Source organism: Scaptodrosophila lebanonensis, unplaced genomic scaffold (assembly GCF_003285725.1).
Source record: "Scaptodrosophila lebanonensis strain 11010-0011.00,11010-0021.00 unplaced genomic scaffold, SlebRS2 tig00001412-arrow-pilon, whole genome shotgun sequence".
NCBI classification, from domain to species: Eukaryota; Metazoa; Arthropoda; class Insecta; order Diptera; family Drosophilidae; genus Scaptodrosophila; species Scaptodrosophila lebanonensis.
The window spans coordinates 11,877,042-11,896,122 of NW_022060739.1; the positions used below are offsets into that span (position 1 = coordinate 11,877,042).

Sequence of the window (19,081 nt, forward strand, 5' to 3'; positions counted from 1 at the left end):
ATTGAAATTTGAGTACTAATTGAAAAAAATAGGTTTGCACGCATCGCAACCCTAGTATGCACACATATAGCAAGTAAGACTGTTGTTCTTGGGGATTTAAAATAGGGGGCGCCTGAAAGTATGCCATCAAAAAAGTTCAGATATGTTAAGCACTGCTTGTTAAGCATACGCCGTGTGTTCACGCGTCCGAGGATTAGATTAATAACGAACTGAACAGACATTTTATTGCTCTGGAACATTCCAATAATAAAAATTCTTCGAAACTTAAAAAGTATGCGCTGCAAAAATGCAGAGTTTGTCATTTAATGGCGGTTTCAAGTACACTCAATTCTGTTTTTAGACGGTATTTTTTTTCACGATTTTGATATAACACGGTTTCAAAATTATAAATTCCATATATATTTCTTTAGAGATAAGGATATGATATGATCATATGCATATGATCAATGTCTTTTTACACGCTTGTTTCTGGAACCAATCTACCCTGTAAAAACAGAATTAGGTGTAGATGCAAAGCAGCTCAGCATTTCTAAGTATGTATGTAAGATTATCGCGAATAACTGCATCATAAGAGAGCATAGAATAGAATAGCAGGAAAAGGGAACTTCTTTTTCAGTTGTTTAGATCGTAAATCATATGTTGAGCCATTCATCTAAGCCTAAGTAAGGTGTATGTTTAAATTGATAAGTTATTTTTGTAAGAATTCCATAACTGGAATATGAAAACAAAGTATCTATTTTGAGAACTTTCTCTTGCATGAGTTCCATTTGTCTGTGTTGCGTCATAGTCTGAACAGTCAAAGTTGTAGTGCGTGCAAAAATTTCACTGCCCTCTCTCTCTCTCTCTCTCTATCTCTTCAGTTGCGCGTGTCGGGGTGTTATTTAATGACACTTGCTCTGGCATTTTTATAATGCGAAAGCCATTAAAATCACAACAATGTTTTGCTACGCATTTGTCTCACTTGCTTGTGCGTCCCAAAGGCGCGTCCAACTTATCTTTGTGGGAGTACGTCTGCCATATATGCGGCTATATATGTATATACGAGTATATGTTGATTACTGGGGGCTGTTTCGCAGTTGATTTATTGGCTTTGCAGCTGCTTTGCAGTTATAAATGCGGTATTTACGTCCAAAGCAACTCAAAAATACATGAATTATGTATGCTGCGACCACAAACGAAATTTCGGGCACGTTCCGGGAACACATGGCGTATGAGCAATACGCAATATTAAGCTTCAGGCTTCAGGCAACAAATATGAATGCATATTTGTATGCAAATGGAGAATAGAAATGCGTTTAATATTTTATATATTTTGAGCACAACTGTGAAATAGACGGCTATTGATGGTTCGCCTATAAATATTAACAATACGCAGCGAATAAGGATAAAACCCTCACTGAATATCCGGCTGACCTCAATCTCACACTAAAAGCAGCGAAATATAAATATGAGATGGAATATATCACTAAAGTTTTAGTTGCTTTTTAAACGATGTTTACAACAAACATCTGTGAAACCTCTATATAGACAACATATCCGAAAAGTCCTGATTAAAATGTAATAACTGAAATTACCCGATAATCGTTTTGCATCTTTTCTCAACCGAAAATCGCATTAAAATTAAATTTAAATTCACAAAAGGATAACAAATATTTGTGGCAGATGGTTAAGGTCAGCCCATTGACCTGTGATTGCAAAATATTTTGCGGCTCGTTGTTGCTGTTGTTGTTGTTGGCTTTTAAGCAGCTTTAAGCGATTCTGTTTTGCGCACGTCGTCCTTGTCCACGTCAACAACGCAGCAATAGCAATAAGGCCGACGTTCAATACCTTCGTCGCACACAATTGGGAGCGCAGTCAAGTGCAGAAGATTGTTCGTGAAAGTTATTTGCAAAATTGATATTGCAGTTATGTGCTTCGCATCTGTATTATGCGAGTATTGTATATTGTGTGCTTTGGTGCAAACGATTTAACCTGAGGACGCTTTTATGCAACCATGATAATACAGATTTAAGGCGATCTAGGAATTTTAAGCAGCTTTGCAGCTAAGCAGAAAGGATGCTCAAAAATAATGCACGGTAAATAAGCTAAAATAGAAGCAACTCTCTTTTATTACTATGTATGTATATCCTATGCGGAACTAAGGGTTATAAATATATTTTAGAAATCATAGGAGTCCTGGTTGGTGAATTAATAGTATAGTCTATACATGTGGGAATATGATTCTAAAATAAAAAATTCTCCAGCACGGCTTTCTTCTTTACTTCTGTCTAATGTTCTCTTCCTAACCGCAGATTTGCCAAAACGACGTCTTCATCAGCTGTTATTGGTCATGCAATGTTACCACACCTTTCCCACAGAAATAATAAAGAAGATTAGTGACATCGATAGCTTGCAGGCAGACGGACAGATGTAATAAATACCAATTAAAAAACAACAACAACAGCTTCGCCGCTCTGCTTTGCCGCTACCCGAGCACATACACACACATTTGACAGAAACTAGCAATTTGTTGCGCGTGTGTGTCGACGGTTGCAGCAGATAGCTGCTTTTACTCTCACAAGCTTCCCCACCTTCTCTTGGATTTTTTTTAAATATTGCTTGGCATACTTTTGGGGGCAGCCATAAATTTGCTCTGCAAACTTTTTCAATTAGCGCGGACAGCAAAATGTTCTTAATTTGAGAATATTAAGAACATAATTTCTTTCTGTGCAGCAGAATAAAATGGGGGAATTTTTTGTGCAATTTCAGGGAGAATCTACGGCCCCAGTAATCAATTTGCGAGTGACGGAAGTAAAATTTGCTTGAGTGTGGTGCAAGCATAATTTGTACAAGCTTAGTGAATTGAATTGTGTGAACCAGCGCTTACTAGTTCATAGAACACCCTTAGTCTAGTTCAGGATAGATGGAGATGGAAAGATTGAACTTTAATTTGCAATTAGAAAGTGGCCCAAGATCTTCGACGTACGTTGAATATATGAATTACCTCATTTCCCGTTATATTCTTGCAGACAAGGATGTATGCATAGTCTTTGTATTTATCAGCTTGCAGTATATTATAGCCACAATTACACTTTACGATCTGATAAACTCTCAAATCACACTTGGATAAACAAACACAACAATGACTAATAATCGCTTTCGAATCACAGCACAGCGGACGCAGTTCGACACAGTCAGACACCAAACACACAAAGTGCGAAAACATAAAAGTGTCGAGTTGTACAAAATCTAATCTATAATTTATTGCAGCAAGTAATAGAATGCAATTTTTTTAATTTTGCATTTGCTGAGGTGTTCTTGGAATTATATTTGATAATTCCTTGCTTAGGTTCAACTAAATACAAAAATAAGTTTTATATCCTTTACTTTTTCCTTATTCACACATCGGCCTTGTTAGTCCGACAAAATGTTGCTGAATGGCTGACCTTTGGCAAAGGTAATGGGAATGCGCGGGTCAGCGTGTCGGAAGCGATTTGCGGAATGCGTAAACAATTTTAATTATGTCGAAGGCGTGAATGGCACCACAACATGCGAAGCATTACAAGCACCCCCAAAAATTATGACATCAACAGGGCCCGCGGCAAGGACGTCATGACTCGTCATCCTTTGGTCAACTGTGCTCAAATGGGGCCTTCGCACGCACCAGTTGGCAGCAAAAAGTGAAGGGGCTGTGATTTTATTTGCCTTCGCTTCGCTCTGATTTACTTATGTAAATCAGGGGGGCTTATGCCCCCCATTACTTTTCCCTTCTCGATTCGCAGCCATTCAATTACGGGAGCTTCAGAATAAGGCAAATGAGGCAACAGGCTGTCAATGCCATTGCCAATGCACTTTTACGACTTAGGACTGCGCCAGTGTGGCGCATAAATGGCCCATTCATGGTTGGGGGCCTCGCGGGCGGGAAAGCTATAAAATAAGCGCACTTCTAGCGCAGCTGTGCTTTGAATGGGGACGCGGCGTATCATGAATAGCCCACAGAAAACGTGAATACCAAAAAAAAAAAAAGGGACAAAGGTCAAGTGAGCTTCGTTATGTTTGATTTGTTGATAAGAACCTATGAATATATACTTGTATACACAGATATATGCTATTTATATGTGCCAATTTAATTTAGAAAAAATGTCAAGTTGATAATCAAGAGAAGTGGGAACAAGCATTGAAATAAGTACAGTGAAAACTTTCTTAATGGACACCTCTTTCATGCGGACACTCTCTTCGGCGGACACTTTTTCTAAAACATTCGATCGGCGTATAAAGTATTTAAGTATTCCCTTAAGTGGACACTCCGCTTGGCCGGCCAAGAGCGTTTTCACTGTAGCGAAATTCTGTAAGTAAGCTCATGTATTTATATGACTTTTCCAATGAAATGATCGAAATGGATAGCTACTAAGCCGCTTGACAGCGTTGGAAGCACAGCTTATTTGTGCCTTAAGCTTAATGGAAGGATTTTAGTAACAGCCAGCAAACAGAATGCACTTTAAAGCCAATTTTAGTACTGAAATGATGAAATAGCGACATCAAATAAACGAGTTATAAGCAAACATAAACTCGCTTTTCATTTCTTGCCCATAAAGACAGACTTGGGAGGGGACTTGGAGGGCAAATGGTGCGCCCATTTTTTAGCTGAAGGGTGCGCCCACAGCTATAACAATCGGCGCTAGTTCGGGCCATGGCCACGGCCGCCACCAATCATCAGCAACATTGTTTATGATAAATTGAAATACTTGCTGTGTGGGCGCTGAGAATGTGGGCGTGCCAGTGACAGCCCCCCAAGAACCAGCCCTGCAACTGCGCTGCAAATCTATCTAAATAAATAAATAGGAGCCCACATTGTGTGTGCTCAGACAGACGATGGCGAGGTCAGCCACGCAAAACGGATGAGTTTTCGCTCTTGGGCGCCACTAATTGCTGCGCTTTGTCTGCGTCATCTCAAAGCACAATGGTCTAGCACAGCATATTTGTATTTATTTAGTTCACTTATTTAATAAGTCTAAATACAATACAATAAATGGTTATCAAGTGAACATAATGCTATGAAAGAAACTAGCACTGAATCCAACTTGATGGAGCTGTTTCATGGCCCGACCGACTCTATTCCTAGCCCAAGGCAATCAGGACAGTATAGCCTGAAGAGTGTAGAAAATTCGTCTGGTCGAAAGCTGACAATGAAACATTACTTATTTTATTCATTATACTATAACAGACCTAGAAAAAAATAGAAATAAGTTAAAAATATGTACTTTTCTAAACATAATTCCCTAACAATTCCCTAATGTCTGTACATTTCTCTGCAATTATTAATAAATAAATAAACATGAGCAACCAAATATATTCCAAATATATCACATTTTTATTGAAGAAACAACAACTCTGCCCACTGTGCAGCATCGTCGTACCTCGGAATGCTGCGAATCCCCAAACGCTAATGTTTCAAACAGTCGCTTAGTTGCCTTCCGACTCCCACCCCGCCTCCGTCTGTCTTCCTATTTCGTGAACAAATTCGTTAAATTTTTTCAAAATCGCTTTTCGCAGCACTCTCCTAAGTCGCAGCCACGTTTCGAGTGACAAAATAATTGCGGAGACGCCGTGTGGGAATACCGCATTCGTAAATAGCCACATTAATTGGATATTAAATTACGTTTTGGTTGAAACGCAAATAAATCTTGTATAAAGAATTTATATTTAGATAAGAGCTGAGTACTTAGCTACAATTTTGCCGATTCATTATTCTTTTATGGGCAAACTGATAAAGACTTTTTCTTTAGACTTTAATACCAACTAGTATACAATATATTTTATAATATTTGTGGATTAACAGTTTATGGCATCCTCAACACTTTATTACAAATTTAAAAATAAATACACTGACTGGGAAAGGGGGCCTCATTTGACAGAACTCGATTTATTATTACCAAAAATATAAGTTGAACTCATCATTTGATGAACGTTAACTGTTACAGCAATTTTTACGTTCGTTAAAAAGTCCCATTTTGACGAAAAACTGAGCCAACTGAATATAAAACGAATAGCCATATACGAGCATATCATGTTTTATAGTACGTTTACTTTTATTTAACCTACACATTTTTTCGTGAGCTTGCAACTTTTTCATTTATTCCACTCGCTTTGGATTGTTTATGGGTCTTCCATGTCTGCAACTGAAACTAACTAAACAGGAAGCACCCTTAACTTGGCCAAAACTTTTTGCACACCTATCAGAGCTATGTAGAGCGCAGGCTGAAATTATGAATGTCTAGGAACTGCAGTTCTGCCAACAATGCTGAGCGAAGTGTTTCAAAACAAATTTCAATTCTGGCAAAAGGGAGTCGGCAACTTGTTACACAAAAGTTCGGCCGACCATTGCGGCCAAAGAGTGGGGTCGGACCGGGATGCTGAGAATTTGAAACCCAGCCCACGACCTTTTATACTTTTGCCAATTTAAATAATTTTCTTACTCAAAAGAAGAAAAAAACCAGATGCGCATAACGGGGGCGCTAAGTCGAAGTCCCTAGAGACTGCTGTTTGGCGTGAGCAGAAAAACTGAATGCAGGATTTGTTCTCCAATTAGTCGTAAATAAATAACTCATTAAATTAATAGTAAACTTATATAACGTGAACTTGCACCTCTGTTTGACTATCAAAATCTCCATTTGACGTATTTAAATAACTGTCTCTGTTATGCCAATGTAATGTTAATGTTAATAGAGAGGTTAGTAGCAACGGAAATGTTAAGCTGTAATTGTGGGGTCTGCGTGAGAAAGTTCCATCGCTACTTTATTTTGATGGGCTAGGGCAGCACCACATGGCCACTCACTGGGGGATTAATAGTAATAACATAACGTTCCATCTCTGCTTGAAAATCAAAATATCTATTTGTTTTTAAGCAAACTAATACAAATGCTGAACGTGTTTAAATAACTGTCTCTGTTATGCCAATGTAATGTTAATGTTAATAGAGAGGTTAGTAGCAACGGAAATGTTAAGCTGTAATTGTGGGGTGTGCGTGAGCAAGTTCCATCGCTACTCGATTTTGATGGGCTAGGGCCGCACCACATGGCCACTCACACATTGTCTGACAGTCGCTGTTACTGTCGCCGTCGCAACGTCTGACAGACTGTGGGTGTTCGTGTCATTTCGGCTTAACTAACGACAAGCACGAGGGCGAGAACGAGGACCAGGACGCATAAACGACGACGTTTCCGATGACGTTTGGCTGCTTGTTGGTGTTGGAGATGACGACGCGAACGATGGGGACGAAAACGATGCCGCAACCGCCTGGCACTCGTCTGCCTTCGGCGCAGTCGAGCGTATGTCCTCTTGGGCTCAAGGAGTAACGGCTGGCTTCCAATTATTTAGTTAGCAGAAGGCAGCGTCAGACAACGCATCGAGCCGAGAACGTGCGCGGCTTTAAGTAACGCTAAGGAGACGCGCGTGTGCAACGTTTTTGAATATTTCCAGTGAAGTGAAACATTTAGACTTGTGTACTTAAAGGAAAAATCTGCGAATATGTGCAATAAATTAATGAAAGCAGCGCCAATGATGGGGTTGTTTTTGTTGCCGCTGCTTCTCTGCATTTCTAGCGGTGTGTGAATTTGAATTGAATTTTTCATTTTTGGCAACTCCTGCTGGCATCTACAAAATGCCGCATTACCTTTTTTAGTTATTTGTTTTCGTTTTTCATTTATGGCTTTGAACGAAAGAAATCAAAAATCATGTTGCATACCCACAGGCGCGGCCATAAAATGCTTCGTCTGCGATTCGAGCGACAATCCCAGCTGTGCGGATCTGAAATCGAATTCAAGCATTGTGCCCGAGGTGAGTCAACATCAATCAATCACATTCTATCAATCAGGCCGCACATCTATCAATCGGCCACTCAAACATTTAACGAGGCGCATTGTAAAGGCTGTAAGGACGCAGCTCAACAATCTTTTTCAGTGCTCGTACATTGATTTGTGCCACTCAGCGTGCACAGCCACTCAGCAGCGTTGACTCATCAGCTAGCGCCCACACCTAGGCAGGTGATAAGCCACGCCACTCGTCTACCTGTTGTACAGTGGCTCTGAAACTCTAAAACAATTGCAAAACTCAAGAAGTATTTCCATGTTAGTTCCAGTTAAGAATATCGAAAGAATCAGCCACAAAGTCGGTGGAAGAGTTAGCAAAGAAAGAAAATTCAGGCCAGCATTATTGTTCTTATTTTACAATAATGCTTTCAAGAGAAGCATTAACTTATTAATCTTATCTTACTATTTACGGAGAGGCACTTTGCAATAAAAAAGCATTAACAATGCTAAACAAAAGTAATTTTCTACCATCATAAAACTACGTAAGATTGTTTATTAATCAGCAATCAATTCAAAAAATTATAACAGTTTACACTTCACTTATGTGCGCCCCTTTTAAATATGATCTAAATATCAGAGTCGCATAAAATGCAGCAAATTTACTAGCAACACAATTATTATTATTTGATGCCAAATATCGCAAATACAAATACACCTAATTCGGTTTCTAAACGGTAGATTGTTTCCTAAAAAAGTGGTGTAGAAAAAAGACATTCGTGCTGAATGGATTATAGTCGTGTAACCATATATAAAATTTAATTTTCAAACCGTGTAAAAAGAGACCGTGTACAAACAGAATTAGGTGTATTATTTGGATCAAAAAACCCTTTCCACTTAATCTGGCATGCATAGAATAACTCGTATATAATATAATGGGCTATAGGCATATGGTCTGTAATAAACTGATTTGGTGTCCCTAGCTGTTATGGCTAAAAAGGGACAGCAGGACAAGACTGTTTTGGATTCGTCCTGTCAAGCTGATCAAATATGGTATGCACCTTGTTTTATATTTCACCTTTCGGGTTATATATATGCAATCAAGATAAGCAAAGGATACGAGAATTTAAAGAACGGTATTCGTAGGTTTAGCGTGCTGCCTTGTTATGAAATTTAGTTTAAGCTCCAACTCTGGCATATGATATTATTTCTTTAGCTAGCAGAGGGAAATTTGACCTATGACTGAGGAGGATGGGGGGCAGCTGTGGCCACAAATTACGAGCGACAGCGTACTGTGGCTGTAATCGTAAATTTTCAGAAGGACACAAAACGGAAACGGAAACGGGCGTCAACGTCCGCCTTTAAGTAAAACCGTTTCCAGACTAGTGCCACATTCTTCACATTCCATCCTATTTGTTGGCCAGCACCTGTCAAAGTTCCGAGCTCCCGCCGCCTTTTCAGCACCTGTTACCAAAAGTAAATGAAAGGTCAGGGCAGGGTAAGGCTCAGTCCCGGCTATTTGTTGATTGCTTTGCCAACTTCAAAAGCATTTCAAGAGCCATGCGTAATGCTTTTTGCTTGCACTGCGTTCACTTTTTATTCTGGGCCAAGTCAACGCTTCTCAAGTGTTTTTATCTCTGTCCAGCAAGGCCGCGTTGGGCAGACGCATCATGCACTGTTTGCTGAACCGATAAGATAAAGACACCGCAACGACAACTGATAAGTGGCAATTAAGGCATCGATTACATACCGGTAGCTGCTAATGAGACAATGTAAACCAAACAGTGCCGATAAGGCTGAATGGGCGGTTGAAGTCTGCTAAACAAACCATCAGTCAAGAGTCAGATGGGTCCACAAGCGATAGCAGAAAATTATAGAACAATTCTTAGGAATTCAGTCTTCATAGCTGGCCTGCAATTCACAGCTATCTCTACTTACAAGTACAAAATTATCTACAACTCGGTTTATCCGGTGAGGTCATTGATATATGTACTTATAATATGAGCGACAATTTGGAGAACCACTTTTGAGCAATTAATGGCAGAAAACATCACAAGTATACTAGATTGGTAATTTTACCGACGACATATTTGATCAGAGATTTCAATTCAAGCTGTCCATAATGAATTACATAATTACTTTACATTTCTAGGATTCTGTGCAAAAATATATTTTAAAGATAATTAGTTTTCCTGCTTGGTAATGGTTGTTAATTGAGTTTGTCATTTAGGAATGTACGCTGGACAAAATGAAGTCGCTGGACACTTGGCTGTTCGAACTGAACAAATTTTCATATTTCGACAATGGCGCGAATAAAAGTCCGCTTATGAATTGCCAGAAGGTGGTGGCCAGAGATCGTAAGTAGGCCAGATATGATGGCGTTGTGGGCGCAGCCAATACTTTACTCAATTCCAGCGGACACACAACATCTGGTGACGGCGCGCTTCTGCCAACTGGACACTGGTGACTCGGATGCCTGCGACATATTGCGGACAAAGCTGCGCATCAATAGCGATGGCAGCTACGCCCAGCGAGAGCAGCGTCGCAACGGCAATGGCAATGGACAGCGGCTCTATGGGCAGGAGAACGGTGCCAGGGAGGAGACAGAAGGCGATGAGTCGGGAGAGGAATTCTTCTGCTCGATTTGCAAGACAGATCGCTGCAATGGCGCCGCAGCTGTGACGCTGCCTCCCATGCTAATGGCAGTCGCAGTCGCCTTTGGCGTCGCTGCCCGACGCTCTCGCTGTTGAAGTTACGGAGAGTGTGTTAGTGCCGTTGATTGCATTTAGGTTGAAATACAGTTAAGATACGGTTAGAGAGGCAAATAATTTGGAGGTAACATTATCGAGCTTTACAAGTCCAACAAGAGTTTTAAGCTAAACAATAGTTTTCTGCTACACCAAACTTCTCTGGGACTTACTAATTATTCAAGTCTACCTGTAAAATGCGGCAAGCTGTTTGCATTTTTGGCCGTAGCTTACAATTTACTTTGTAAATATTGAGGGTACGTACAAACATACCCAAGCGATGTCGTTGACTTATGCAACTGTTTTGCCCCCCCACCACCACCACCTACAATCTCCCTAACTGGCCGCTCTACCCAACCTAGCCATGTAAGTTACAAGAAACTATTACACCGATATTAACCCAGAAACACCAACACACACAAATGCACGCGAAAGCAATCGCAAATTTTAATTAGTGTTAGTGTTGAACACGGAGCAAAGCTTAGCGCTTTGTTCGTCGTTGCCTAACACACCCAACCATACATAAATTTGAACTATCGGCACTTTAACTTGACAGCTTTATTCTTAAAATATATGCATGTTGCTTACGGAAATAACATCAGTAGTAAATCATCGTTTGATATACAAATATTGGTTTTTGCAGACTTTAATTTTCCAATTAAGCTGTGTTTTCCACTATTTCAGAAGCAAAACACACTGCTATTCATTTTCTCACAAATCTGTATTCTATGTTCATACTCATGAAGAAGAAACCTATTTGACTTTAAACAGACAAGCAATCTTTTTCTTGTTTTATTCATTTGCATTATTATTCTTCGGGTATAGGGTATACAAATTTATTCCATCAGAGCTATCCTAGCATTCTTTAATTTTCTATAAATGTTTAATACGACGAAGTATGTTCTTAAACTTTTGGTAATATAGAGAGAAATATGAACTCACACTTTAAAGTCTTCAATCTTCGCCTACATTAGACTTATGATTTAATTCGAAAACAATTTCGAATCCAAACAGTCCCATTTCAAAAGACATTCATCATGGGTCCCCAATCTGATCAGTCATGCTGTCGCTGTCACATTTAGATTTGATCGATGGTTATTTTTTAATGAAAGGACGATAAGTAGCTCAAAATCCCATATTTTTCTCTTGAAATATTTACAAATGTACATACTATTTAAATTGAATGCACTTTCTTATTAGCTCTACACTGCACCAGACAGAATTAATTAATTAAAATAATTGAAAACACGTTAAGCCTTTTTGTTCGCATTTGATGCATAAAGAACATTTGCGGAAAGTTATTTCGATATTGTGACGATTAGTATTAGGTGTATTACACTTAAATATTGTTATTGTTATTGCCTCTGAGTTCTGTTAAGCAAATGTGTGTTTTGTTATATACAGTCGTATTAAAATTTGTTCAAATATTTATTAGTAAGTTATATCAAGAACGTATTCACAAAATGCCTTGGCTTATGTAATTCATAAAAACAAAAGATAAACAAGAAAAACAACTTCAAAAGTGCAGCAACATTGAATGCATAATTATAAATTAAATTTACGTTATAAAATAAATGCAAAACGAAAACAGGAAGAGGTTCGAACACATATGGGTATGTGTGTAGTTTCCTTCGTTAGAAATGAAATGCCAGCAAAACGAAAGTGAATTGCCGAAGGAACAGCAAAATGTTTACTAGAAAAAGTTTTTCGTCTCAACAATCGGTGCAACAATTATAAAAGAGATATTAATTAGTTTCCAATAATAAGCAGAATAGCATGTATAATTTAACAAATGTGATAAAGCATAAAGAGCAATATAATTCTTATTAATAATTTTTTAATTGCCAATAACATTTCAGAAAGCAAGTTATCAAAATTGTTTATGTGAAAATTTGGTATTCACTTTTTAGTTTTGCTGGCACTCTGTTTCTAGTTGAAGCTGAGCTTAAAGGTGTGTGGTCACACTGCAGTACGTGAGTGCAGCTTCTGTACGGCTGATGAAGGATAAAGAACATGAACATATTTTTTATTAATAATTTTGTAATTGCTTGACAAACCAATAGCCAATAACATTTCAAAAAGCAAGTTATCAAAATTGTGTATGTAAAATAATTTCAATTCACAAACTTTTTAGTTTTGCTGGCACTCTGTTTCTAGTTGAAGCTGAGCTTAAAGGAGTGTGGTCACACTGCAGTACGTGAGTGCAGCTTCAGTAACATTTATGTTAAATTTAAATAAACACCACTGTTATTTACTTGAGACAGATGACGCCCAGAGCTATCGTTGCAGAGTTTTTTGAATTTACATTCCTATTGGTGTTATTTAACATGATTTATTGTCATTCAGAAATAACATTTTTCCATGAAAATGCGTTAAAACTTAAAGGAAAGTTACAGATAAAGGCAATAAAATAACTTCATGGCAAATCTGTAGAATTCAAAGCAAGCAATTACACCCTCCGTTTATAATAGTTCGTATTCTCGGTAAATGGCAAAACAAATAAATGAAAACAAGATCGTGTAATCGGGCAGAAACAAGACAAGGCCGAACTAAATGGTTTATGAGCGTTAGGAAAGATTTAATCACAGACATGGCCTTATCAATTATATACATATATATGCTTTGTATGTGCGTATGCATTATAAAATATTGCATATTTATAGCTTACTGCTGCTAATATTGCGGGCGTTATATTTTACTGAAAGGGTATGGTGTTTCCCATATAATAAACATGTATTTATTATTTAATGGAACTTTGAAATACTTAGAAGCAATCACAATCAAAAGGCGCATGCAAGTTACAAAAAATAAGATAAGCATTTGGAATAAAGTGAGAGTGAAACACACATACCTACATACATACATACGAGTATGTATGTATGTTGGGGGGACAAATAATTAGGCACGCCACTAGCATTATTCAGTAAAGCAATTGCTAAAGCAGAATTATAGATTAATAAGTGAAGAAATGTAAGCAATGAAAGCAAAGCAGCAATCTGTGTATTTATGTATGTAGCTGAGGAGCAAAAAAACACACACACACACACTCACCCGAAGCACACGCACATACACAAAACATAGCCTCAAAAGAGAATTACCAAAAAATAAGCTGTGTGTAAAATTAAAAATGAAAATAAAGAACGTTAAACGTTAAATCACTTTGGAAGACCGTTTATTTGAATATTTGGAATCGCCTTTTTGGTGAAATCAGAGATAATTTTCATATTACTCATACGCCGCGTTTCAATTTGAAATGCACATACATATAGAACACACAATACATGCATATGTACATACATATGTATGTATGTGTTCCAACCCAGCCAGACTCAACTCGGCTCCATTCGACGACTGCGATGCTATCGGCGGCTTGTCTTTTACGGAGCACGACATGTTTCAGCAGTACCGCAAATTATTTTCCAAGCTGATAACAGAGAAATTTGATAGAGGAAGTTTAGGTTTTACCAACAACACGACCCAACGACAAGCAATAAGAGTTCAATTTAAATGTTTGGGCCCTCTGCCGTCTGCTTTTTCTGAGCGAAGACAGTCAGAGTTGCAATTTAGACGCGTGACGTGTTATGCGTAACGCTTTCAGGCTAAGCAATCAGAAAGAGAATCCAATCATTTAGCCAACTAAGCAGCTCAGGATAAGTCGCATAAGGATGGTCAAAGCCCGACTCTTGTTGCTGCCATCGCTGCTGCTGCTCCTCTGGAATGGCGGGAGCTCAGGTAAGTAACAGAGAACAGAAACGCAAAAAAACTCATCAACTTTTGAATACAAAAAACTGCAAATTAATTGGGGAGTGCGGTTTATATATACATATTTCAATGGCAAACGGAAAAAAACCCCAAATCCTTAAGAAATAAAAATGTTCACTCAACAAAATCTTCCCAGTAGGGAATATTACAATATCACATTAATGTTGCTTTGGTTTTCCTTTTGTAGTGCTCGCATAAATTTTGTTTGTCCTTTACAGCCACTTTTCTTCCAATTAGTCGTCAAAATCAGCGTAAGAGACCTTAAGCTATAGAAATTACTGAAAATTAGTCAGATTATTATATGAATGGACTACAAGTTAAAGACACGTTTTCACAAACTAAAATTGTAGGAAGACCTCTGGTTAGTCTGTGGGTTTACGACTCCCACACTTGTTAAGCTTTCAAACTGAAACCTTGCACTTATTCTTGCCTACCTAAGATGACGATTACTTATCGAGATGGATTAATATGCATTATAGTAAATGCTTTAGCAACGATAGTTTTGTAGTGCTGGAATTATAATAAAACTAATGTGATAGGCGTTTCTAAAATTGACTTTTTTCTTGCCCATTTGGATGCTAAGCGTTGCGATGCTACACATGCGAGGACTGCGATGAGGAGTCGCAACTATCCGAGATGGAGGTTTGCAGCGCGGCGCCATCCTCTACGGCAGCAGAAGAAGTTCCAGGGCCAGGTGCTGGAACAGGGGGCGACGAAATAGGATCCAATTCAGGAAACTCTTCTGCCACTAACAATAATAAGCCCCAATCAGAAGGAGCGGCTACCACAAAAGCCCCAAGCAAAACAACTGCGGCAGGCAGTTCCGATGAGAGTGATGGCGACCCCGAGGGTGATGGCGATGGTGATGGTGAAGGGGAAGACAGCGATGATTCGGAAGACGGCGCTCCAGCTGCACGTCCCACGGTGGGGATTATGCCCACTGGGCCGGCACCTGGAAGCAATACGGAGGAGGATGAGGATGAGGGAGACGAGGACTATGATGATCGACGTCGTATGGCACGCCGACCCCGTCAATCCCAGACAGGCATACAAACAGCTGTTTGCTATACAGTCCGATTAAGAAGTAAGTTCTAAGCCCGAATTTTTAAGCCTAATAGGGAGTAAAACATTATGTCTATTATATGCTACTTTTTAGAGTGCTTAGATTCTTCGAACACTCTACGACAGCAGTAATTAATTTGCTGATAATTTCGTAGAATCGGTGGACTTTGAAACTCCCAACATTTGTTTAATAGATAGAACCTTCTTTTAAATAATTAACAATCTAATGCAGAGATTATATTATTTAACTTTCGCATATTTGTCGTTTAAAAATGATGAAGCTGATAATTTCGTAGAATCGATGGACTCTGAAACTCCAAACATATGTTTAATAGATAGAATTTTTGTTTAAAAATGATGAAGCAATTTAAAGTCGATTGAATCGACGTTCGTTCGCAGTTCTACCTCATTTTGTTCAGAAATATTTTTAAGGCTATCAGTTTGATTTACAATTTACTCTCCTTGGCCGATGCATTGCAGATAACGACACCACCATCACGAATCGCGGCTGTACGATGATCGCGAATGACACTGACTCCGCCGCATGCCAATCTCTCTTCAACGGCTGGCAGGTGGAAGGCTGTCAGGTGTGCGAGACGAATGGATGCAATGGACCCATTAGTATGGCCGCAGGTATAATGAACCGATCGCCTTCATCTGGAATTACACCTTGGATGCATATTCTTCGACTCGGCTTAGCTCTGCTGCTGCTTCAAACTGGCCGGGAATTGTTAGCCTAATGGTTATCGCGAAGTGCAAATCTATTGGTTAATGAAGAGAATATATTCATACCTTGGAAGTCTGCGCTATTTATCAGAGTTTGTAGTCGAAAATATACAATTTTTAAACGAATTGTTTGGCAGAATTTGAAATACAAGTATCTGCAATTTATTTACCTCTTGTTTGAAGCGAAAAGTATATGGAAAAATGGTTCAGTGATCAGTCACAACACTGTTACCAACAAGATAGTGCACAGTCCAAGAGGCGGTGGGTACAGGTGTACCTAAATTTTGCAAATTCGAGATAGGGCATACTTATTAAAATACCTTCTGTTCTGGGTATTTTCTTTTGAATGTTTTACATTTTGTATTCATGTTTACTCTGTGCAACTATATTTCTACGATAAGATAAGACTTCTTGAGAAGCTTGGTCCAGAAGTCTGAAGAAGTTGTTTGAACATTCTTAGAACCCAACAATTCAAACAAAGATTTTAACAAATTCTTATATACTTAGTATAGCACCTTACAGCAGCAAAACCTACTTGGAAATTAGAATTACAGAGAGCAGCCAAAAGAGGCAGATAGACAGAGAGAGAGAATTCAGTTTTTAGCGCTCTCTGATACCCAATTCAAGCGCAGAAGTCGTACATAACTAGAAGTGTAGAATATGAAACGAATAATTTCTGAAAGTATATATTCCTGCCCCAGATAAATCTCGATTGGACTGGATTTAAACACAACCAAGCGGAGTTTATTTATAGAACCTAAAAACAAATCTAAGCACGTTCTCGCCATCTTTCTATTAGGACATACGATATATAAAGAGCTTACGGTTATTTTTGTTCATAAATATATTATGACTAGAATCAGCCATCGCAACTAAAGTCTAATCGCACCTTACTGCAGATAGCTTTACTACATAAACGTTCGCTAATGGGCTGATGACTTGGCCGAACTTCGATTTACGATCAGCCTATTTATAGAGTGATGACTTTCTATATAACTACTTGCGACTTTTGCTCCTTTCAGACACGGCACGCTGTCGACCTATTATGAGCGCACCGACGTTATTTTAATATAATTGCTTAACTGACACTGATAAGAGGTAACGGACCGATTTCGACGTATCGGCGAATGGTCGGAGCTACGAAAGTGCGCAATCATCGCTTTGGGGGCCTAGAATTTATGCCTGTCTGTCCATTCATTAAACTTCTGCGCCCATAAACTTAGTTGAATCAGAAGCAGAAGGCTCTCCAACAAAAGCAAATCAATTAAAATTGCAAAGACCCACGCACTGATAAGCCAAATAGAGCCACTTAATGCTATTCGAACCGTTGGCAGAGCTACAGCATTTTTAACCTTAAGTTTCTGTACGCCCGAACTTTGTATACCCTGCCTTAAACCATAATCCTACCCAACCCAAATGAATTAATTTGAGGAATCATTTTATTACAATATGATAATATAATCCGCCAACTTTTCCCATACCAGCTATGTCATATACTGCACAGATTCTAAAATATACAATAGATTAAATAATGAAGCTATATATGGTTTGTAATAAACTGCAGCTGTGTATGGATAAGACAAGTCTACATGCCAAGTTTGGTGCTTTTAGCTTTTAAAGTTTACAGGTGACATATCGATTCGTCTCATTATGATGTTCATATATGTATGTATGTACTATCTACACAATAGGTTCGGCCTGTTACCTGGCTTTACGAACTTTTCAGCATAGCCGTTCAACCTTACTGACTGGCTGATAAGCCGCTAGGTTGGAGCACACACTTGAGATTCAGCGGACAATCATTAATATCATTAATGATATGGTGATCGCTTTTGATTTGCTAGATTTACTGCCAAAGCCTTCTTATATTTGGGTCTTTTCGCCATTACGCCTTGCGTACGTTGGTTGTTATTGTTATATTGCGATTATTTTTAAAGAAATTAAATCACGCCAGTGTTTAAATTTGTCGAGTGATTTTGGGGCGTGTGCTTGCCATACGGAAACGCAAGGCAACGGCAAATTACAGCAATTGAGGAGTTTGGCGAATAAAAATTCCCATAAAACACACACAAATAATAATACCTACAGCAAATGCAACAACAACTGCCTTTATGTGCGACATTTAAGGAAGCTGGTTTTCAATTAAAGCTAAGTTATCGAATTTGTCGTTGTTGTTGCTGACAACATTCATTGCATTCGTCCAAGTTTCGTTGCCGAATTCGTCGATGAGAATGCTTTTCGGTTTCCCTGTTATATTTTTGTAACCGTTGACAAAACAAACGCATATTTCCGGTCAGCTGTTGTGTTGTTGTCTTTGTTGGTTGCCTCTGCTGGGTACAGGCGTCACAACCTCTCGTCATCTCTGTTCCTGTCGTGCTGTTGTTGTTGTTGTTGTGAGCCGGCCTGTGTTGGTAAGCCGTTAGCTAACAAAGCGTTGAGCAATAAAAAACGATATGTATTTGCCTCTCGCGAGAGAATTGAACCTGATTGGCACAACAGACTTTCTGCCGTCTCTTAGCATAACCTGGAAGATTAAGCTAACCGATTGACCTATGCCACCAACCATACAACAATGTTGTATGGTTAATGCTTATGCTGACTTATTGCTAAGTGTGTACACACTATCCTTGGCAGGAAACAATACCCAGTTTTCAATTGATCAGTTTTAGAATTTTGACTTCATTCTGTTAATTTTATAGAGAAAAAAATGCGACAATGCATTTATTTACTGTAGCACTAGTCAAAATTATCTGCGAAGAAATATGGAACAAAAAGCCGTAACAAAATATGAGCTTGGCACATCAAATTCTGAAGATGCGTCAGCTCAGCAGTCAAGTTAAGTTAAGCTAGGTTTTGCTTAATTATGATTCAACACTTTGTCATATTTTTGACCAATATACTGAAGAAAAACGTGTAGGAAAACAGCTTATATGCAACGGGTTAACCAGAGTGGTTAGTATTTCATGAATGGTAGTCTTTTACGTGACATGATAATGGTCC

The 19,081-nt window shown here is 38.7% G+C and overlaps 2 protein-coding genes across 2 annotated transcripts; both read left to right on the plus strand.

Moving 5' to 3' along the window:
* The first annotated feature begins 7,401 nt into the window (after positions 1-7,401).
* LOC115631813 lies at positions 7,402-11,192 on the plus strand. The gene is made up of 4 exons (XM_030528649.1): positions 7,402-7,582; positions 7,730-7,815; positions 10,015-10,141; positions 10,200-11,192. Exons 1-4 carry the CDS (start codon positions 7,507-7,509, stop codon positions 10,532-10,534), a joined length of 624 nt encoding a protein of 207 aa, XP_030384509.1. The 5' UTR covers positions 7,402-7,506; the 3' UTR covers positions 10,535-11,192.
* Positions 11,193-14,135: 2,943 nt separating this feature from the next.
* Positions 14,136-16,207, plus strand: LOC115631862 (sodium/potassium/calcium exchanger 1). The gene is made up of 3 exons (XM_030528711.1): positions 14,136-14,263; positions 14,877-15,377; positions 15,836-16,207. Exons 1-3 carry the CDS (start codon positions 14,197-14,199, stop codon positions 16,093-16,095), a joined length of 828 nt encoding a protein of 275 aa, XP_030384571.1. The 5' UTR covers positions 14,136-14,196; the 3' UTR covers positions 16,096-16,207.
* Positions 16,208-19,081: the final 2,874 nt, after the last annotated feature.